The sequence below is a fragment of the Neltuma alba genome, unplaced genomic scaffold (genome assembly GCF_004799145.2).
Source record: "Neltuma alba isolate B1F8T4 unplaced genomic scaffold, ASM479914v2 tig00011281_pilon, whole genome shotgun sequence".
In the NCBI taxonomy this organism is placed as follows: domain Eukaryota; kingdom Viridiplantae; phylum Streptophyta; class Magnoliopsida; order Fabales; family Fabaceae; genus Neltuma; species Neltuma alba.
The window spans coordinates 225,053-248,583 of NW_021635990.1; the positions used below are offsets into that span (position 1 = coordinate 225,053).

Sequence of the window (23,531 nt, forward strand, 5' to 3'; positions counted from 1 at the left end):
AAAATACTTGTGGATAAAATTGACAAAAAACTCGTGAATGTTGTCTTATAAAAAAAAACTAAATATTTCTAACAAAATTTAGCTTATATTTTGAATAGAAGAGAATGTACTTTTTCTCACTCATTCTATCACTCGTCACTTTTACATTTGTCTCCCTTAATTAATAGGAATAGAATTAAAAATTAATTATTGAAAAAGGTACTAGTAACAAATAAAAAGGATTAAAAATTTCTTGGTGACAATTAAAAAAGACCAGAGTGGTATTGTTTTTAATATTTAATGGATTAACAAAATTGTGTAGTATACTGCTACTTCTGGTCCTAATTATAAAACATTAGATTACAAACCTTTAAAACCTCATTTGTAGACTACAAATAAAGTCTCATAATTAGGACTGGGCTAATGCAGGCTTTGGTCGGAGTTTGGATGTAAATATGAAAGCCAGCACTGTATTTGGTTACTTTTTTTTTTAAGTTCTTTTTTTTTTGTCTCTGGAAATAAATAAATGGCATGGCGGATCGATTTGGAAATGTGCTTATAGAGTGGCTGTTTGATTGATTCCAATGAGTCATAATTTCACACTTTGACTATAATAGAATAATATGAGATTGGTGCACAAGGCACTCAATAATTTTTTTTAATGGAGGTTCTTATAGTCATCAATGGTTTTAAATCGCTTTGATAAAGGTTAATATTATTATTAGTCCTTATGTTTTGATTAAATTTCGATTTTAATACCCATATAGGTTAAATCTCACAAAGACTCGCTCTAAATTTAAGAATAGAGACTAAAACTCAAAATCTTTGTTAGTATATGAACCATTTGTTAAAATATTAAAAATAGTAATGAGAACATTTAAGATAATTATTGGAAAGTTAAAAAGACAAGTGATAAAAATGTGAAAGATTTGTACCAAAAAATTAGAAGACGATTGCTGGAAAAAAAAAGTAAGAACATTTTAATTGGAGAATTTTAATTTATGAAACAATTCTATATTTTCAGTACATATCTTTCATATTTTTGAGAGTGTTTGATGCATTTTAATATTTTATTTTTCAAATTAAAAACCTCATGTTTCATAAATTTCCTTTAAAAAAATCATGTTTCATGTTCGGTCAATGGCCAGGAGAAAAAGAAAGAAAAATCATTTGATTACAGGCCCATTTAGATTCGCGATTAAAAATCAGTATGTTTTAAATAAATCGAATCAAACCTTTTTTCACGTACTTATTTTGTATATAAATCATAATTAAATAACTAATTATAAGCAATTTCAATCAGCTCTACATTTCAGCAGCATTGGAATTTGGTCTCCAAAAAAAACATTGGGGTCCAGTGGCGTATACCCAATTAAGTATTTGATCTTTTTTTTATTTGAAAAAATATAAAGAGTTAAGAAATTGAAACTGACTATTTGAAAAATAAATAAATAAATAATCTTCCTTCTAAATTCTGGATTTCCTCCCTGTTTTTAAGGAATTTTCATCGACTCATGAAAACGTTAAAATTTTTTGCGTTCTCAGATCTGTTTTAAATTTATTTTACTAAAAAGTTTTTAAGATTAGAATTAGAATGGTTCGGTATATATAGGTTTTTTCCCCTTATTTTCTTGTCAAAGGGTTCAGGAATTATAGTTTGCTTGGTGCGCGCGCGCGCATGTACTATATACAAGTTTTCTAATACTCAAATATATCCCATTGGCGGGCCTGCAGACTGGAGGCCCACCAACCATGATGGACTGTCTAGCCCAAAGGGATATGAGGAGAAGGACTATAAGTTCTAAAATGGACGGGCTAGCCCAGTGACCAGGCCTTATTTGATGGGTTACCCCTTGATCATGTTATGTTCCGTGTTGCAGGGAAGGGAAAGTGAAAAATGGGACTCCCTTTTTAAGATCTATAAATATCATGATTTACTATAAATTCCTCAATAATTGATACTATTTTTATATCAATAATCCTTTGCATTTACATTTTTATTTTATTTTTTTGGTCATAATTCATTCTTTCAATATATTTTTTACAAAGAGTTCAAAATCCTCACTCTATACTTAGATTTCATTTGGTACGAAGTATTGAAAATGAGAAATAAGGAATAGAATTGTAATTAAAAAAAAATTATTTAAAAATTCTTTAACATGAGTAATTACTTGTTACGTGGGATTAGGTAAACCCATGAAAGTGGGATTGGGAAATACCACTTCCCCCCATAGTATTTCCTAATCCCATATACATGGGTTTGTCTAATCCCATGTAATAAGTAATTTCTCATGCTAAATATTATTTTATCAATCTCAATTCTAATCCCTATCCCTCCGTTTTTAATGTTCGTACCAAACACTACTTTAAAGCTTTAAAAGAGGTGCTTAATGTCATTTGAGCTACAAGTCTCCCTATTTGTACTTTGTGGACCAATGCACCTTGAATATAGATTGAAAGATCAAGAGTATATATTAATTTTGACTTGATTTTTCATCTTTCATAGCAGAACATATTAGGGGAGGGTAATTAATTAATTTTACCTTATGCAAAGGATTATTGAGGTTTGAGGACTTTTGTTATTTTATTTGATTTTAAAATGTTTTATCCTCACTTTTAATCAAATTGATCTATTGGTCCCAGAGTTTCATTCCCCCTGAATAATTTTCAAGTCAATCAATTATTCAATGAACCAGTAGCTACTAGCTAAATAGGCAACCTTGTTGAAATTGGGACAGCGGGGCATAATCAAATTCTTTAATTAAAAAACAGATATCCTCATTGGCTTTTATAAGAGGCAACCTTGTTGAAACTCATAAAATTAATGGGACTGAATATACAGTTTAATACAATTGAAATTATAATTCATTGAATATTCGAAATTTTCTTTTGTTAGTTTATGTTGAATTTAATTTAATTAAACTTTCATTGACACTTTTATCTTTATTTGGTAAATTCAAGAGTGGCTAAGCAACTAAGTTCCAATTTAGAATTAAGAATTAGAGGGTTAGGCTTCCAAATCTTTTTACAAAGAGCCCAAGCGCGGGCCTTACGAACTTTAGGCATTCATAAAATATAAACAAATATATAATTTATAAAATTCATAATTCAATTCTTAAAATTACATGTTAGACTTAGATATAAACATAAACATAAACTAAATTATTTTTTTAAAATTCAGACAACCTTTTGTCTAAATTAAACCATTCTCGTAAGTCCAATTTCTACAAATAAAGAAAAAAATATTTGCAGCATCATCAATAACGTCAACCTCGTGAAAAATATTGAATGCTTAAAAAAATCCACCTAAGGGTTCAACAACCTGATTAGCAGTATTTTGAATATTAGTTATATCATCTTCCAAATATATTGAATCTCAATTTGATAGTAAAAGATCTTTTTGTGCTCTTGCATGGACATTTTTTAGACCCTTTTTTGTGATAAATGCGTATAAGTAATACTACTATTTAATTATTTTATAATGAATGTCACATGATTTTCTTAAAATATTTTTATATGATATGAGATTCATAAGTTAAGTAAGTTAGTTTAAAATATTAATATATACACAAACACATATATATATGAGAGATGAAGTAAATTAAATTTTTTTATTTAAAACTAAATTAAACCCCAACTATTTTTTATATTAAAAATCAGTTTAGGAGTAGTACTAATAGTAATGCTAGTAATAATAATGTGGAAAGGTTTGTAGTCGCATAATTTTATTCGTTCATTAAATATTCTTTAGTATCATTTTGGGCCAATTCTCAAGAGTGCAATACGTAGCATTGACTTTCACAGATAGGGACATGCCAAACTTTAATTTAATTTAATACTCAGTCCAAAAAAAAGTTTAATTTAATACTTTTATACATATATAATTTATTATTTATATACATCATGATCAATTTTGGTGAGAGGGGAATGTAATATCTTTAGGACAGACTAATATATATCTCATAAAATAAAAGTTGAGGGACTCAAGTACTAAACCTATCAAAATCATATATCATAACTATTTTAGATTCTTCCTTAAATATAAGTGTCTAAATTAGATTGAAAAAAATCATAAAAAAGACCTTAAAAATAAAAAAATTACAAATAGGGACCTGTTATAATGTTAGTATTGGTTTTGATGGCAATTAATAAGTAAATGACAGTAATTTTTATAAATGGGTTCCTGTATTGTAATATTTTAATTTTTAATGTCTTTTTTGTGATTTTCCCAATTAAATTTTTATAGAAAAAAAACCCATAATTAAATATTACTCCTAATATAAGACCCATTTAACTAATTTGATTAGATTAAGGAAGTTAATAATTATAAAATGTGACACGTTTTTCCTAATACCATAATCATCTTTCTTAATACCCTACTTGGATTGAAGGAGTATCATATTGACAACTTAGGAAGGGTCCTATATTAAGGACCAAATAAATTAATAATCGGTCAATACAACAGAAGAACCAAATAAGCAATAGAAAAATACATAATGCCCTTTAATCTGAAGTCTGACCAAACAAGCAATGACTTCCTCTGTGTTACTCGTGATTGTGAGACTGTGTCTCGTGTTTCTCTCCACCGCTTTTGCCTTCCCACCACTGCCACCCTTAAACACCGCAGCTTCCACCACCGTGACCACCAAACCCCGCCGTATCGCTACCAGGCTCCCTCACTGGCATGCTCATGCCACCAACTCAAACCACCACTCTCCTGCGCGCGTATCCTACCTCGTGGCAAAGGCCAATGGAGCCAGCGATGACATCCGATCGCCGGTCATTGCCGAGTCCTCCGGTATGCAGTTTATGGTCAATATCTCGTTCGGAAAGCCGCCGGTTCCTCAGCTCCTAACCATGGACACCGGAAGCAACCTCTTATGGATTCAGTGCCTTCCGTGTGTCAAATGCTTTCAACAAAAAAGCCCACTATTTGATCCTCTAAAATCTTCCACATACACCAACCTACCTTGTTATTCTCCTTTTTGCTATATTCCAAGCAAAGACAAATGCGACCCTTATAACACCTGCAAGTTCTCCGAAACCTACAAAGACGGCACCGCAGTTTCAGGTCTCCTCGGGACCGACGATCTCACCTTGGAGACTTCCGACGAAGGAACAACCACAGTTCGTCAGGCTCTCATGGGCTGTGCTCATAACAACGACGGCTACAACGGCGAACCAAGTGGGATTCTAGGGCTAGGTCCTTCACGCTTGTCCTTAGTGACAAAACTGGGCTCCAAGTTTTCCTACTGCCTTGGTTCCATAAGAGACCCAAAGTATCCTCACAGTGTGTTAATTCTAGGAGAAGAAGCTGCCATGGAAGGAGACACAACCCCACTTGAGATCTTCAACGATCTGTACTATGTAACCCTAGAAAGCATAAGTTTTGGAGACAAGAAACTAAACATTGATCCAAATTCATTCAAAAGAACACCAGAAGGGAAAGGTGGGGTTGTGATTGATTCAGGAACAACAATAAGTTATCTTGTGGTTGAAGGTTACCGACCAATCATTAAGGAAGTGAAGAACTTGCTGGACTGGAAGCTTAAACCAGTGGTTGAGTTTGGGAATCCAAGTATCTGTTATGAAGGGGTTATAGAGAGAGATCTAATAGGGTTTCCGGTGGTGACGCTGCGTTTTGCTGGAGGGGCTGAGTTGGCTTTGGATGTGAATAGCTTCTTCCATGAGAATGGGAAAGAAGAGTTTTGTGTAGCCATGGAGGAGTCTCATGAGGATCTCAGCATCATTGGGGCTATGGCTCAGCAGAATTACAATGTGGGTTTTGATATTAATGCCCGCAAGCTTGCCTTACAGAGGATAGATTGTCAGCTTCTTGATTTGAGACGGTGATATATGGTCATTTTCTCAGTTTAATAAGTGTGTATTTGTCTATATATGCTTATATAGAAGTATATAAGTTATATACATAGTATTATAGTGTGCTTTTGCGTGGCACCTAGTAATATTGCAGAGAAAATAATAATGGAAACTGTACTCACAAGAAGTCAAAACAGGAATAAAATTAAACTTTTTTTTTTTGGGGAAAAGGAGTCAAACGTAGGTTGCAATTTAAAAGAGAAATTAAAGCATGACCATAATTAGAATTTGGAATTGTGAAAAGAGGAATCAAATAACAATTTAAGAATGGTAACTGAATTTATGTTTACGGAAACACATTTTGGATCTGAGAGTTCATTATTGACTGAAATTGGGGAGCAATTTGTGGGAGAGAAGCTAAGAATTTTGGCCCAAATTTTTTTTAAAAATGATGCGTGTATCTTAAAAGAGCAGATTAATAATAGTTAGATGCCAAAAATTTGGCAGAATGTAAATGTGAGAATCTCAACTGCAAATTTCAACAAAAATATTTCTTTTTGACAATTGAATCCCTTATTTACTTTTGATTTTATGATGAGAGAATAGGTAATAAGAACTAGTAAGAGTATTAATATAGAAGTATATAGTTAAAAGTAAGTCTTTTTTTTTTTTAAATAACGCCAGCTATGTAATGTATAGTTTTTTTTTTATTATTGTGCATAATTTTAAACTATAATTGTTTTAAAAGTGATGGTGTAATAGTAAAATCATAATTAATGTTAATCATCCTCTTAAGATCATGTTAGGATTGGAAAGGAAAAAATAGGAAAGAAAGAGAGTCTGATTACCAGAGCATCACTGTATTATCAATATAATTTCATCATAATAATAGTGATGAATAATGAGCATGTGGTAAATTTATTTATATATTTACCACTTGTCCAAGCTTGAAGTCAACATAGTACTAGCTAGGAGTGTTCAACTTGTCCTATCTTGGTCCTAGTTAGTTCGAGACGGAATTAAAAAAATTTCAGGATAGGCAATTACAAGATGTAATTGGACAATAACTAGGACCCTGTGTCCTATCTCGGAGTATTTTTTTAAGAATTATTTATTAATAATTATTATTAGATTATTCAATTCACATAGTAATAATGATTATTATTTTTATAGGGATTTTCAACTCTTAAGTTACAGTGTTATCTCAACAAAATCTCATTCCTTAATAAAATAATTCATAAAGCTATTGTATAGTGTTTTTTTTTGTGGTATCTTTTTTATAGTATTATTTTTACACTTTTTTTATACTATATAATTAAGCTTTTTAGATGATATTTTTTTATAACGTTTTTATCTTTAGAAGCCTTATAAAAATAAACATTATAGTATAAAAAAATTCATACAAAAAAATTAGTTTTTTTTTAAGGGAAACGAGATAGTGCACGGGATGAAAATCCAATTCCCTTCTTGTTCACTGAGATGGGACCGAAACAAGCTTATCTCGGTTTTGTCCAGCCCTATGAACAACCCTAGAACTAGCATAGCGCCGCAGCCCCATTGGCTCATTCCTTATCATCATTGTGTCATAATGCCTCAGCCTCTTACAAGAGAGAGCATCTCTCCAATTCAAATGTCGACTTGACTTAAAATACTATTACAGATATTTAATACAAAAGTTTGTTTAACATTTAATTTAATTTTAAATATAAAATCTTAATTCATTTTGTTTCTTATATTTATTAATTTTTTCTTAAAGTAGTTGTTGTATAGTTACATAGTTAATTAAATATCTTATCAAATAGTAGTTTTAACTAATATACACATATATAATTAGCAAGAGTATTTTAAAGAAGATAATATCTATTTATTACATATAACTAACTTAATTAATTTTTTAATATAAAATTAGTCAACTAGCTTTATATTAAAAATCGAAAGTAGTAACTTAAATAATATAATAGTTTCATTTATCATTGTTTCAATTATATTCTTAGTTTGTCCTAAATATAAGAGCTAGTTTAGGAATTGATTTTGATCATAAATATATATAATAAGATCTCAATTCATTTAATCGATCTATCATATTTATTTTTTTCCAAATTACTTTATCTAATTTATAAAATGATGTATAATCGAATGAAATATCATGTTTTTAATATATAAAATATTTTGCATATTTAAGGATGATTAATATATATTTTTACAATACTCTTAAAAGTATATTAAAGTTACTTATTTCCTTTCAATAGTATGGTAATTTCTCAAACGAAGGGATTACTAGTTGCTACCTAATTTCCTTAGCGGCTAGTACAATGAAATTAAAGCAGTTCGTTTGTTCTTTTCCTGCCCGAACTCAACCCGTTGATATGACGATATCATCATCTTATGAGGAGCTTGCTGAATTTGATAACATTAATTAATAATTAATGCATTTTGGTTTTTTCTGACTACATATGCTTTCCTTGACATTAGACAACTCATCTCAGTTATACAAATTTATTATATGGTTGAAAATTGAAATTGGTCAATTTTAGTTCTCCATCACATGTCCTTTTTCTTAAAAAATTGTTCTTATTTTGTTTGTATTTAAAAGATTGAGACATTATTAATATTTACATGTCCGCAACAGACAAAAAGAATATAATCTATGCAAAAATCATCTGAAATCTTTGCACTAAGTAACAATTATTATTATTATTTTTGTTGTTGTTGAGTTTTACCCTTTACTTAATTAATACCACACTACTTTAAATTATCATTTAGTGTACACCATTTAACATGGTCATTATTGAAAAATGTAAAGATTATTCATAAAACATAATAATGCAGTTCATTATTTAAACTATGGTCCTTTTTTACCAGGTTAAGAAAAGGAAAGGCAAAACTTGTGAGTTGATCATACTCGATCACAATAATAGTAATCCTAACAGGATATCAAGAAACTACTTTTTTTACTTGCTAGAGAATGAGAAGAGGACCACTGCAGCAAACATTTTCATCTTAAGATTTTCACCTTTAAAACCCCTTTAAGATAAATAGTCGCGGCCATCAAATTGCTTTATATAAAGTTTTAGGTAATAGTAATACCTACTAAGCTACTACTCTTGGCACAGATCAAGTTATGTGATATAATTATTTAATACTATTATATCTGCAAAGTTCTATCAGTGAAGCTGTATCTAGTAATCTGCATCTTACCTAAACTCAAGCAGAAATCATAACATAGAAGCTCAATGGAATCTCATCATCTTCTCCTACTAGTGGCCTTCTCAAGCCACTGCCTCTTAAACATCAATACTACTTCTGCAACTACCAATTTCCTTGCAAAAGCTCACAGAATCATCTTCAAGCTAAGCCACCACAAGTTTATTCTTAATCAACTTCACAATCAGACTGTAAAAGCCTCACTTGCACGTTTAGCTTATCTAGAGAGGAAAGCTGGAGGTATTTCTCACAATTACTACACCAATGACTTGCGAGCAAGAATGAAGGCTGAGATATTTGGTGTACAGTTTATGGCCAATTTCTCCATTGGTGACCCCCCAGTCCCTCAGCTTCTAACCATGGACACAGGAAGCAACCTGTTTTGGGTTCAATGTCTTCCTTGCAATAAGTGCTTCCAACAAACAAGTCCACTATTTGATCCCTTCAAATCATCCACATACACCAACATATCCTGCAAATGTCCCTCTTGCTCAGTTTTTGATGAAGACAAATGTGATGCCTATGACAACTGCAAGTTCTCACACAAATACCTTGATGGGACTGATGTGGCAGGAATACTTGGCACTGAAGCTCTCACTTTTGTGACTTCTGATGAAGATGTAATCACTGTCCCTGAGGTGCTTTTTGGCTGTGCTAGTGACAATAATGCTTTTGATGGTGAGCCCAGTGGCATTATAGGCCTTGGTCCTTCAAACATATCTCTGGTGACTCAACTAGGTTCTAAGTTTTCCTATTGCCTTGGCAGTATAATGGACCCAAAGTATACCCATAACGTGTTAGTTCTAGGGGAAGGTGCTCGTTTAGAGGGTGACTCGACACCCCTAGAAGTTTTCAACGATCTTTACCATGTAAGGTTAGAGAGTATAAGTGTGGGAGAAAAACAGCTAGACATTGATCCTTGTATATTCAAAAGGACACCAGAAGGCAAGGGTGGGGTTGTCATTGATTCTGGGACAACTCTAACTTTTCTGTTGCCTGAATGGTATGAACCAGTTGCTTCTGAAGTGCAGAAGTTGTTAGATGGCAAGCTTGAACGTTCATATGATCCATATATTCCAAATCTGTGTTACAAAGGGGTTATTAGTAGAGATCTGACAGGATTTCCTGTGGTAACATTTCACTTTGCCGGAGGAGCTGAATTAGCTTTAGACATAAATAGCCTTTTCCAAGAAAATGGTAAGGAGGAGTTTTGCCTGGCCTTGCAAGAGTCTCAAGAAATGAGTATCATTGGGATAATGGCTCAGCAGAATTACAATGTAGGATTTGATGTTTCTGGAAAGAATGTTTTCTTCCAAAGGATAGATTGTCAGCTTCTTCATTAAGCCATAATGTACATTAGGTTGAGTTGGAGTATCAAGACTGCATCAAAAGAGAAGACAAGGTTTCAAAATATTCTGGCGAGATAAACTTGCTAACTATGTTGCTTAAAAAAGAGTAGTCATCTATACCTGCATTTTAGCACAGCCGAAATCTCTTGAAGTTAGAACATGGTTGATCAGACAGAAGCTGTCAGAGTACATAAACCATAGATTCGATCAAGCTTTCCTCAAGGAGAGAGTTTTAGATAGAAAAGGATAATTTCTTGCAGTCAAAATTTGGTTTCTCTGAACTTTCATGTGTTTTAATTAATAAAATAGAGTCGTGGTGCATTCTCTTATCTACTGCATATAAATTTCGGCTTCTAAAATGAATTTTATACTTTCTCAACAAAATAATCGATCTTTGTATTCTAATGCATTGTATATATGGATATAGGTGTGAGAAACCTATTAATAATATGAATCTAAAGAAGCTGCTGTTAGTAAACTAGCAATGTTACCAACAAAAAAATGTATCTATTGCGGTTTATTACCCTACCAAGAGAACCAATGGGTAATCTACATGAACTTGATCTATTTGTCTGCTAGTGCAACTTCATTCCTTTAACATTGGTTTTTTTATCCATTGTATTGTACAAAACGAGGCTGCTTAAATTATGCTAAAGATTTTATATCGTCTTGCACAATATTTTAACATTGGATAAACTAGAAACGAAAGTGTCATTCCTCATTCGTATGTAGCTGCTTCAGGATTATAATTAAACTCACCGAACCTTGGGAAATTCCCAACATGCTCTTTTAACTTTTTCCAAAACAATTCTAAAGCTAACATCTCCCTTGGCATATAAGAATTAGAATACAAGCTAATTTCTACACCCATAAAAGAAAGAAAGAAAGACCCCAAGGTTTATCACACGATCTGAGTGACTAGTTTTACTAAAACCAAAAAACGATATCAGATGGTTTCACTTTTCTAGCACATTCTTTTATGGTCCAGATGTAAAGAAAAAGAATGCAAGCTATGGTACCAGAACAAAAATCTCCATTTCCAATTCAATTTATAGGCTAAACTACTGCACCAATTGCTCAACACCCTTTCCTCCTTCCTTCTCTTAGCCTTTCAAGTGTTTGCAGCCTTTTGAAAACGAATTTAAATCTATTCTGAACAGTAGGTATATTTGCAGCCTCGCTAAAGTACAGATAGCAAATCCAGTGACACTGAAAGTTTGAAGACGAAAGTCAATGGCATTGAATCTGTTTTTAGCCTTCTCAATGTGCTGTTTCTCCACCATTGGTATGATTGGCACAAAAGCCAATCCCCAAGTTAGCTCACTTTCTGTATCAACTGCTAAACCTCACAGATTTGTCTCTAAATTGATTCACCCTCACTCTGTTCACCATCCATACTACAACCCAAATGAAACAACAGAAGACCGGATGGAACATGACATCAAACGTTCACTTGCACGCGTCGCTTCATTGCAAGCAAGGATCAGAAGTTCTTCAGTTTCAAATGATCACCGAGCTAGTCTTTTTCCCACAGCATCCCATTCAACCATGCTGGCCAATATCTCAATTGGCCATCCGCCTATCCCACAACTACTAGTTATGGACACCGGCAGTCCATTCTTATGGGTTATCTGTGTCCCTTGCTCGAATTGTGCCCCGTATCCCGGTCCAATTTTTGATCCTTCACAATCTTATACCTATTCCCCACTGTGCAGCTCACCCCCTTGTCATTATAACAGCTCAAATCAACTTTCATTTAATGTCACTTATGCAGACACAACCTTCGTATCAGGAACACTTGCCTTTGAACAGCTAGTCTTTGACACATGTCATGAAGGGAGGAGTGAAGTATTCAAAGCGTTACTTGGGTGTGGCCACAACTTTTTGTCTAGTGGAGAGCCAGGATATAATGGAATACTAGGACTGAACAATTATAATCTGACTCTGGCCTCTCAAACGGGCAAAAAGTTCTCTTACTGCATAGACAGCATCATTGACAGTAAGTCTGATCACAGCCATTTGATGTTAGGTGAAGGAGCCTATCTTGAAGGAGACTCAACACCTTTTGAAGTGTTTGATGACATGTACTATATCACCATGGAAGGCATAAGTGTAGGTGAAAAGAGCATTAACATAACCCCAAGAACTTTTGAGAGGAAAGCAGATGGCACAGGTGGAGTTATCATTGACTCAGGTTCCACATTTACCTTCCTGGTGGATGAAGGGTATGAAGTACTGCTCAGAGAAATTAGAAGCCTGTTAGATGGGTCCTTTAGAGGAGTTCGATATGTAGGAGAGCCATGGCTATTGTGCTATTTGGGGACTCTCAGCACAGATTTGGTTGGATTTCCAGTGGTTACATTCCACTTCGCTGAAGGGGCAGATTTGGTCTTGGACAAAGAAAGCCTCTTCATACAGAGGAATAATGACACTTTTTGCACGGCTGTGGCTCCAATCAACGTCGTTGATCTCTGGTCTAAACCTTCTATTATAGGCTTATTAGCTCAGCAGGGTTACAATATCGGATATGACCTCAATAATAAGGATATTTACTTCCAAAGAATTGATTGTGAACTTATTAGTAGCTGATGGGTGAATTCCCGACTCTAAATAGGGAGAATTGTAATTAGGTCCCACCTAAGGAAATTAAATACAAAAATATCCCTTGAAATCATGAAATTATTCTGAAGTTCCAAGGGACCTTTTTGTAATAAATTTCATTTGTGTAATTACCAAATTACTCTTTTTTTTTTTTAGTTTCTATTAACAACTAAAAGAGTAGTGGTTGACAACTTAGGATGCAAGGATAGATAACTATTGCGGCTGGTTTGACAACTCATGCGTTACATTTTGTGATATGCTGAGAAAATGTGTTATCAAACCAGCTGCGATAGTTGTCAATCCTTACACTATGAGTTGTCAACCACGGCTCTTTCAGTTGCCAATGTAAACTTTAAAACAAAAAAGGATAATTTGATAATTAAACGAATAAAATTTATTGCAAAAAGGTCCCTTGAGACTTCAGAATAATTTTATGATTTCAATGGACTTTTTTGTATTCAATTCCCTTAGATGGGACCTAATTACAATTTGCCCTTAAAAGTACCCCAAAAAAAAATTGTTCTACAAGGCACTAGTGTTCTTTGGTTGTAAATTACAGAATCATAGGTTTATCATGCGAAATGTCAGGACACATTTGTAAACATTACATTGAACTTAAAATATATGAAGGATGCGAACTATGGAACCGCACAAAAAAGGGCATCATTCCAATACAAGAAACTCGAATAATTCACCAACAAGCTGTTGCTGTGAAGCATCCTCACTCTTGTAGGGGGGAAAAAAAGCTTAAATAATGAGAAGTGCACTTTTTTTTTTTTTGGGGATATGAGAGGTCTAAAGCCCAAAATTAAAACTAGCTCTTAACATAAATATTGCTTCTAGACTCATCTGCGCTCTAAATCTCAAAAGGAATATTTTTTTCTTTGGAACTGAACCCAAAAAGAATACCTTCTATTAAATAATTTAAAAAAAAGAATAATTTGCCTCAGCCACATTAGAGTCATTTTGCAACAGAAAATGTCTGGACGTAATGGTGCTCAGCGTAAACCTTCGTTTTCTGGAAGAATATCACAGTTTCCCAAGTCTATTTCTAACTCATATCTAGAATTAGGTTTTACCTCTCAATCTATTACCTAATTCTTATGACAAAATTATATGATATGCAATACAAAATCTAGAATTAGGTACAACACCAAAAAAAAAAAACAGAAACTTTAATTTATAAAATATAAATCAACTCAAGAGTCAAGCGTACAAAATTCAGAGAGTATCTCCCAAGCTCGTAATTTGTACTAACATATATGAATATGATCAGATGATTATTTAATTAATAATGACTTGTATTTGTACATGAAATTCTCCTTACAATTAACTTGGGAATTTAGCAGTCCAAAGAAGAACAAGTGACAGCAAAAGAAAAGATAAACTAAAACACAACCTCTTAAAAGGTTCTGTTTTTTGACATCAAATCGTGCGATCAAAATGACGGCACCGTCAAAATGACGAGACGTGCAATACTAGAAGTTGTGGTGTTTGGATTGGCAATGGGACAATTTGGTTTTTGAATAAAAAGCCACAATAAACTAGAAATAGAAGTTTGGTACTTATAGTTTTTGGTTTTGTGGAGAGATAAAAAGTTATTAAAAAAAATGAGTCCCACTTTTTAAAAAATATACTACTCATAAGCTTTAGATAACTAATTTACAAATAACAAAAAATCAGTTAAAATTAGATAAAAATAATAAATAAGTTAAAAATATATTTGTGTCCAAATATATTCTTATAATAAATTTTTAAAAAAAGATAAAACAAATGTATGGAAAATGTAACGAAAGAGAATACAAAAGAAAGAGAATAAATAATATATATATTATTTAATGAAATTCGTACCGTTTCGGTCCATTTACAACTAAGCTTGCTTTTCCAATAATGACCCAAACAATTCTGTTTTTACAAACTATCTTATTTATAAAGCTAAAATATTTATTTGATCCTTTAATTTTGTACAAAATTTCAGTTTGATCCCGTGACTTTAAAAAACATATGTTTGATCCTTGAACCTTAAATGTTTTAAAAATTAAATTTAGAATATTTTATCAATATTTAAGATTTTAATGTCATTATTTTTTAGAAAAATTTTAGAGTTAAAAGACAAAAAATATATTTTTTAAAATTAAAGGACCAAATTGAAACCTTATCCAAAGTTAAAAGACTAAATTGAAACCTTATCCAAAATTAAAGGATTAAATGTATACTTTAACTTATTTATAAAAATCAATTCAAATTCTATCCAATCTTTTGAGTTTCCAAAAGCCTAATTAAAAATAAGTCACTTTTTCTGAATTCAAATTGGCCTGAGATGTTAATCCTTCGCCGAAGTTTCCATCAACTCTGTTCCAATCACGTCCTCCTCGTAGTTCTGCAGTCTCCACTGCAACTTTGCGAACCGGTGCCAGTTATAGCCTTTACCGGCACTGCTGCACTTTCTTCCCATTACAGTTGGCGCGCGCTGGTTTACAGAGAATATCTTCTCATTACAGTTGTCCCTGTAAATGCTACTTTCCTGGCCTCGTCATCCATGGGGCAGGTGAAATCGCACTGAGGAACCTACAAAACCACAAAATATGTAAAATCAAACTATAAAAACCTGCTTCACCGGAATTCAACACAGTTTGAGGCATAGATGCGGACATTTTATATGTATCAAATAGACAAACAAAAGAAGGAAAAATAGATATATTAATTGATGCAAGTTTATTTCTGAGCGTGCAAATTGGTGGCTGAAGGAATTGGACACCAAATTATGAAGCAGCTCTCATGCTCTAGTATTGGAGAATTGGAGTGATTCAACTATCCAGTGTTTGTCTGGGTCCTCTAGAACAGAAAAATAAGAACGATAAATGAAACGAAAAACAAAATTTTGCAATCTGATTGCCTGTAACTCAGATCACGAAACCAGTTATTACGTGTTCTCCAGGATTCATGGCACACAATGCAGAGATGCTTCTAGTAAACAACTTCATGCAATTCCCATTTCTATGCTACCTATTGAAAGTCTTTGGTGTTACTTGAAAGCATAACTTCAACTCTTTCTTGGCACGTCGCATTATGTGATATATAGTCTTTATCCTGTCCTGGCTAATATACACACACAACTTAAATAGCAAATTCAATTAACATAGCTGATCAACTCAATGGCATCCCATCCTCTATTTTTAGCCATCCCAATCTGCAGATTCTCCACCATTTGTATCGGTACTACAACCAACGACAACTTCCCCTTGCTACCTCACCATCCGCAATATATGATTTGCCTCTAAACTCATTCAACTTCACCATGTTTTCCACATTCTCTCAATCTTATTAATCATAATACCACCATTGTCAACATCCTCACCACACTTTCATTTGTGAAACCTCAATCTCCGTTTCTAAATTACGGAGTATTTTTCTCCATGCCATTCTGTACAGTCAAAAACCACAGTTTCTATTCTTCGAAGGTCAGTAGTATGATATATAGTGTTTCATTTCTAGCTTTGGGTAGACAAAGGAGAAAAGATCTAATTAGATATTTGCAAAAGGCAAAAATAGACAAACTGATTGACATAAAATTGAGCATTTATTAAGACATCATGAACATTCTTTTACAAGGTCCATTCCCATCCAAACAGACTAACACTAATTCTCTAATGCTTCCATTCTTACTATGTGGTAACTAAAGTATCTCTTTTTTTTCACAGATGTGGTTCATCTCCAGTTTTATCCACAGCCCAGCCACGTGTATCAAGTCCCAATTCATGCAGATTTACTGCCCAGGCAAGGCTAAAGATGCTTGAAAGTTTCATAGTTATAATAAATCAATTTTCCAGGGAAAGAAGAAACAAACAAAATGAATACAGAGAAAGAACCATGAACATAGCCCACAAAAAGTTACAGTTAATCCTCAAGACGGAGTCAGAGAGAGATTCAAGCTGGTTCAAGCCTTCAAGACTCAGCAACCACTTAGCACGTGTATCTATTGCTCTCTCTTATCATCCTTCAAGGAAAGAACTAATCGCAAAAGTCCCTAGAGAGTATTCTGATTGTGGCCGTCCTATACCATGGATGATTATTAATTACTAAAAGAAGATTACCAATGGCAGAGGTACCAAAACGTCGTAATGCATGCAACAAGCAAGTCTTTTTGTAAGATGGATAACTCACAAGCATACTCTCGTTTGTCCATCAATTACCGCATAAACACAGCTACAGGGATGAGATTTAGCGCCAAAGGGTGTTTTAGTGGGTGTTTTAGTAACATAGACTTTTTTCTCCCTCTGGTTGTCTGTGTGCGTTTATTTTTGGGTTATAGTTTTCTTTTCTCTGTTTTTAGGAAAAATACTTCCAGAAACTCTGGCAAGCGAACCTACTATATTACGGGTAAAAGGAAAAGCAGATTTCAAGCCTTATTTCTTCCCTTTTAAACAGTAAAATTGAACTTTTTCTCGAGGAGTGACCATGAAGGACCATAGAAACCAAAATTTTTGGGCTAGCCAGAGGATAAAGCAAGTTCAACGATGAAAACACAATTTTTTTATGTCCACAAGGATTCGCCGTAATCATTGATATAGCTGGAGAAAATTACTTTGAAATTGCGCTATAGATTCCAACAAAATGGGGCACAGGCGTAAATATAAATCATCACTGTATGCAAATCTCGTGAGTAAATTTCATAGCAACACTAGACACTTGAAGCTAGCTCAAGTGGCAAGGGTAGAGTGGGGCGGCTAAGGGTTCAAACTTTCCCAACAAAACAAACACTCGCACGCACACACTTACAGACTGCTGAGTCCACCTGGCAATCTGATAGACACTTTTCATGAGATACTGCAGCAAAGATAGAGCATTGTTTAGGCACGATAGTTACATATTAGAACCAGAATGCAAAATTAGAGTTTCTTACGCCCAAAAAAAAGCCAATTTATAAAAGACTTGGCACTGTTTGTTCCATCTGCTCCAGCCGTTCCCTTTAATTAATTAACTTGAATTCTCACCATGGAAATCCCTGTTTTCAATAGCTTTCACATTAGACTTCTAGCTTGAAAAGATTATCTGCATCTGTTATTCAACTATGCTATAAATTATCAGAAAAATAGGTACATCAAAGACAGAGGCATGACACCTCAAAGAGTTAATAATGGTTGATGAATCTTCCATCTGATTTATCAATGACCAAATTCTGACTAAACTGTCAATATTAAATATGTGCAATACAAGGATTAGGAATTATTTTTGTGCCCACAGTCTACATGTGTTTAATATTCAAATCCAAGTTAGACGCCCTTACCCATATCATGCTGAGCAGTAGAAACAGCAGAGCCTCTTAAGGATACTCGAATCGAAGAATGGTGAAATATAGCACCAAAAGCTACAGACACAAATCAAACAGCCACAAGCAGGTTTAGCAATGTATCAAATCTCTAATACATTTTAAAATCCAAAGAACATGGTTATGTATAGTGTGCCACAGTTGTCTAACAAATAAGTCATATTGGTCTGCTAGGCAATAATTTAAAGCTCCGCATTAATTTGACCAGAAGTATTACAGAGAGCATAGTACATATAGCACAAGGTAAATGATTACCTGCAGGTTTCAACTGCATGACTTCTCTGTTTACAGACCACGGAGGGGATTCTTTCCATCAAATGAAATTTTACTTCCAACTTCCTCCTTTAATTTAGCTTGTAGACCCTGTCAGGTCAGAGAGCAACTTTTTTGCTAACTGACTAGCTTCCTGCAGGTCCCCCCGGGAACAGAGTGCAGCAATCCAGAATAGTAGAAGTCGAAGTCATACAACTGAGGTCTTGCCATGCGACTGCCTTGAGTTGTAAATGCATCGCTTCCATTGACAGCATCACAAGATCCAACATCCAAATCAATTTTGTGAGATGACGGCACAAAACTTTTAAGATCTGAACCAAAACTCTTCCCTTCACAAACCTTCAGCTGTTTATGGGATAATTGATTAGATGTTGACCACCTCTGAGCAGGAAAAAGTATAGATGCAATTTCATTAAGAACTCTAACAGCTTCTTCAATTCGTCCTTGTTCAGACAAGAAAACAAGAAAATCGCTTATAGACTCTGTCTCAACCTCGCTATCCATAATGTTAATCAGCTCAGCTATAGGTTTGATCTGGAGCATTTCTCTCAATATACTCCTGGCTTCTTCCATCCTCCCTTTGGCACACAGACCTCTTATCAAATATAAGAAGCCTAAGAAATCAGGTAATATGTCCTTGCTCTTGAACTTATCAAAGAATGCAAGGGCGCCTTCAAGGTCACCCTTCTGGCAGTAGCAATTTATTACAGCACTGACAGTAAAATGGTCAGGTTGAATAAGTTTTGTCTCCATATCATCTAAAATCTTTAAGACCTCCTCCAGTTGACCAATCTTAGAAATACCATCAAGCAATGAATTGTAAACTTGTAATTTTGGTTGAAATCCCTTCAGAACCATTTTCCTGAAAACATGATTGGCATCTAGCAAATATCCTTCTCTACATAGAGCATAGATTAATGTAGCATAAGTTATTTCAGAGGGAGTCTGACCAATTTCCTCCAATGAATCAAATAGACGAAATGCTTCAATAAGACGTCCATCAATGCACAGTCCATTAATAATTGCATTATATGATACTATGTTCAATGTAATCCCCTTTTTTTCAGCAAAGATACAAAGATCCAATGCTTTACTTACATATCTTCCCTTGCATAACCCATCAATCACAGTAGAATAATCAACAACATCCATGGCCGGTAAATAATCTTGACCCTCCATGATAAGCCTATATGCATCTAAAGCTCTTCCTTCCTTTATGAAAACCTTCAGTAAAGAGACAGGAAAAGAGGCAGCTGAAGAGTTTTTCGTTGTTTTTGCAAGAAACCAAAAGGCACGATCAACATCCCTCTGACAAAGATACTGTGCAACAATCTTATGAACCCTGGGTTCATTTATGCCGTATTCTTTTATAAAACCGTTCAAGAGAGGCAGGCTTTTCTCTAATTTTCCATCACTAATAAGCCTTCTCAATATCGTAAAAAAAGACTTGCTTGTGAGGGAACAGCCTTTCATCCTCATCATCATGCACAGTTGATTCGCATCCTCGACCAATCCTCTTTTGCATAATAAGAAGATAGAATCATTACATATGGTATTATACTTGCCTGGCCCTAAAGCTTCCATTCTGTAAATTAATTTTAAAGCCTCTTTAGCATCTTTTACTCTAAAAATTGCCTGCATTAACATCCTATATATACCTATATCCAACACTGGTCCTTTATCGTTAAGTTCAATAAATGCCTCAGTGGCCATTTCCACAATACCTTCCTTGCAGAGGCCACTGATAATACTATTGTAGCATGCATGTGAAGAAATTGAAGTCTTTCTGAATTCATCAAATATCTCAAATGCGTCATCAATTCTACCTATTTTGCAATACCCATCAATCATTGTGCAAAAAGTAACAGAGTTTGCAACCAAACCCATTTCTGGCATCCACTTGTAAACTGCGTAAGCATCTTCAAATGCTCCCAGCACAAATAGTGCTTTTACAAGCACATTACACATCACAACGTCCATAGAGATTCGAGCTTCTTCTAGTCGCTTCTTCGTTTGCAAAATCCCTGGAATGTTCTCTTCCTCAGCATAACCATGAAGCAGGGTACTATATGTAACGATGTCTGCAGGTACAATTTTTGAGAATTCATCAGCTTCGGACGTCCTCCCAAACTTGCATAATCCATTGATTACAGTATTATACGTAACAATACTAGCACTAATCCCCCTCTTCTCCATTTCATCCAACAGGTGGAATACATGATCGAAATCCCCTCTCTGGCCGAACCCATTAATTAAGGTTGCAAACATAAATTCATCTGCTTCAATTCCCAAAGCATCGATGTTTTTGAAAACAGTCAAAGCTTCCTCTAATTTTCCCTTCAAACAATACGCCGCTATAATTGCGGTATATGTGACGTTATTGGGTTCTTGCCTATCTTTTAACATCTTCGCCAAGAAGCCACGCACCTTTTTGACATCTCCTAACTTACCAAGAGCACTTATAAGTGCGGTGTAAGTCACAACATCGGGTTGCAAAGCTCCAGAACTTGCCGCGTTCTCAAAAAATCCAAGAGCAAGTTCCGGTTTCCCAATCTTACAAAACCCCGAAATCACCGAACTGCAAATAAAATTATCAAACGGGTAATTGACTTTCGCATCGGCCATCAATTCCAGAACATCAATTACCTTTCCCATGTTACCCTGGGAGCTCAGTCTATGAATTATTGAGCCAAGAGTGAAAGAAGAAGGCAAGACATTACGGTTCCTCAAACAATCCTCTAACACATAGAATGCTCTTTCAGGATCTTCTCGGGTGGTGGAAAAGCCTTGAATTAGAGCATCCCACATTCGAGTCGACTCCATAATGCGGTTCTTCATTAGCAGCTCTGCTTCATCGAATTTGTGAGATTTGAGGAGAGCCCAAGTAAAGACCGATTGAGCTCGATGGTTACCTTCAATTCCGTTCGAGTTTAACTGGGAAAAGAAATGCACGATTAAGTCGAACTTCCGGAGTCGGAGAAGAAAGAGCAAGAATCGGTTGATTGATTCTAGAGTGGGAGAGAAGCCGCTTTTGAGCAATGTGTGCAAAGAAGAGCGTCTTCTGTCAAGCAACATGGGATTGCTTCTGAGTTTCAACACCAAAAAAACCAACTTTCTATCATCAACGCTTTCCCATCCTCAAACTCACAGAAAGCAGTCTTCCTCTCCCCTCTCTCGGCAGAGAAGAGTAAAGAACTCGAAAACCGAGGATTTGGCGATTTGCAGAATACAGTTTTGTTAGTCGGGAATGAGATTTTTTTTTTTTGGGACCTCATGCAGTCATGCGAGAATGATTTTTTTTTGGCGAGAACAAATTTTTTTTTTGCCAAAATATAATAAGCAATTCTATTCGAAATATTATCACAGGATTTGAATTTTGCTTCCTCACGTCATCGAAGACTAGACTGACCCAATAACGCGACAACAAATATTTGAGCCAACAGAAACTCTTAAAGTCAATAAAGGATGGTAGGCCTGGGCTAAGGCTTCTGGTTCAGTGCAGTATCAAGAAATAAAAGAAGGCCGAAGCCCTTGGGCTGGATTATTCTCTTAATACAAAATGATTTTTTTCCAGTCATTACAATTGTACTTTTCATCATTAGATGTTATATTTAATACTTCCCGGCTCTTAAATATGAGACTCTTATACACATTAGTATAAAGATCTTATATTTAGAATCAGAGGAGTACCTGACAGTATCTTGAATAGGACTGTTCCTATCAAAAAAAAAATTTCATAAATTTTTATTCACGAAATTATCTTTTCATTCTATTATTTTTCTCAAATTCATTTCACTAAAGCGTAGCAAAAGAATACATGATAAGTTTTCATTCTGGCAAAATACAATTTTTCCACATATAGATTCAATAATTTTTGGCATATTATTTATAACTAATAATATATTATCCTTTTCTCTTAGCAATTAATAATATCTTAAAAAATATATAGAGGCATCACTTTTCATAGTTTCTTTTTGATGATATTTCAATAAGGTTATTGTATCAGTAAAATAATGAAACAAATTAAGTGAAATAAACTTTTAAATCCGATAATTTAAAATTAGGCAAATAAATTGTTGGCAAAAAAAAAAAGGCAAATAAATTGAAGAGAAAGTGATGAAATGGATCTAAAGTGAAGCATTTTAATTGAGCAGTGTATAAATGACTTGGTAGGATGAGAGTGCCTACATGTCTCTCCGAGACTTGCCCCTTTTGTTTTCAATTGGAAGTGAATGAAGTGTTATTAGTCTTCTCCACCATCATCATCAACTAGCAGCCAACCCCAAGGAATACGCTTCAGACTATAAAGTGGCAACAAAGCAATGGCCAATGGAATATGAAATTCAGTAAAAGTTTCAGGCTCATGGGCACTAGACTGGACTAATGCAATCAATTAGTTTGACCTGACTTGGTCAAATTATACAACTTTTTTCCTTGTTTGTGATGGCAATTTCCTCCCCTAAATTATAAACTGTTGCAAGGTTCCTCCAAATTCCAAAGTCTCAATTGTGATTTTCATATCTAAATCCAGAAATAAATATTTTAAACGGATTAAAAATAAAATGGTCAACAATTAAACATTTATTTCTGAGGAGAAAAATAAACCAGCCAAACTATCTTGTATTGCATTTATTTAGAAAAATTAAGTGAAAAAAATTGCATCAAATCAAATGTTAACTGCTACAGTACCCTATTTAATTTATTTTGCTTCCATAAATATCATCCCATGAACCTGTCAACTGGAAAAGAGTTGATACGATTAGGGAATCTTGGGAAGTCATGATCGCTGGTCAGTGGTCAATAACCCATTTCTTACGGTCCAATGGAAAATTTTGGGTGCCTGAGGTGGACATCTGATGACTCGTTGAAGTTGAACAACTTCTTACCTCAGAGTCTACTAATACAGAATGTAAAAGATAAAACTAATATATAAATCCTTGTAAGAAATCATTTAATAAATTGGAGTAGATATAAAT

The 23,531-nt window shown here is 34.1% G+C and overlaps 3 protein-coding genes and 1 pseudogene across 3 annotated transcripts; 3 read left to right on the forward strand and 1 right to left on the reverse strand.

Annotated features, from left to right (window-relative positions):
• The first annotated feature begins 4,509 nt into the window (after positions 1-4,509).
• LOC114711170 (aspartic proteinase CDR1-like) lies at positions 4,510-5,832 on the forward strand. The gene has a single exon (XM_028895524.1). The coding sequence runs from the start codon at positions 4,510-4,512 to the stop codon at positions 5,830-5,832; it is 1,323 nt and encodes a 440-aa protein (XP_028751357.1).
• A 3,200-nt stretch (positions 5,833-9,032) lies between these two features.
• Positions 9,033-10,346, forward strand: LOC114711171 (aspartyl protease UND-like). The gene has a single exon (XM_028895526.1). The coding sequence runs from the start codon at positions 9,033-9,035 to the stop codon at positions 10,344-10,346; it is 1,314 nt and encodes a 437-aa protein (XP_028751359.1).
• Positions 10,347-11,585: 1,239 nt separating this feature from the next.
• LOC114711172 (aspartic proteinase CDR1-like) lies at positions 11,586-12,941 on the forward strand. The gene has a single exon (XM_028895527.1). The coding sequence runs from the start codon at positions 11,586-11,588 to the stop codon at positions 12,939-12,941; it is 1,356 nt and encodes a 451-aa protein (XP_028751360.1).
• A 2,239-nt stretch (positions 12,942-15,180) lies between these two features.
• Positions 15,181-21,698, reverse strand: LOC114711164 (pentatricopeptide repeat-containing protein At5g57250, mitochondrial-like; annotated as a pseudogene).
• Positions 21,699-23,531: the final 1,833 nt, after the last annotated feature.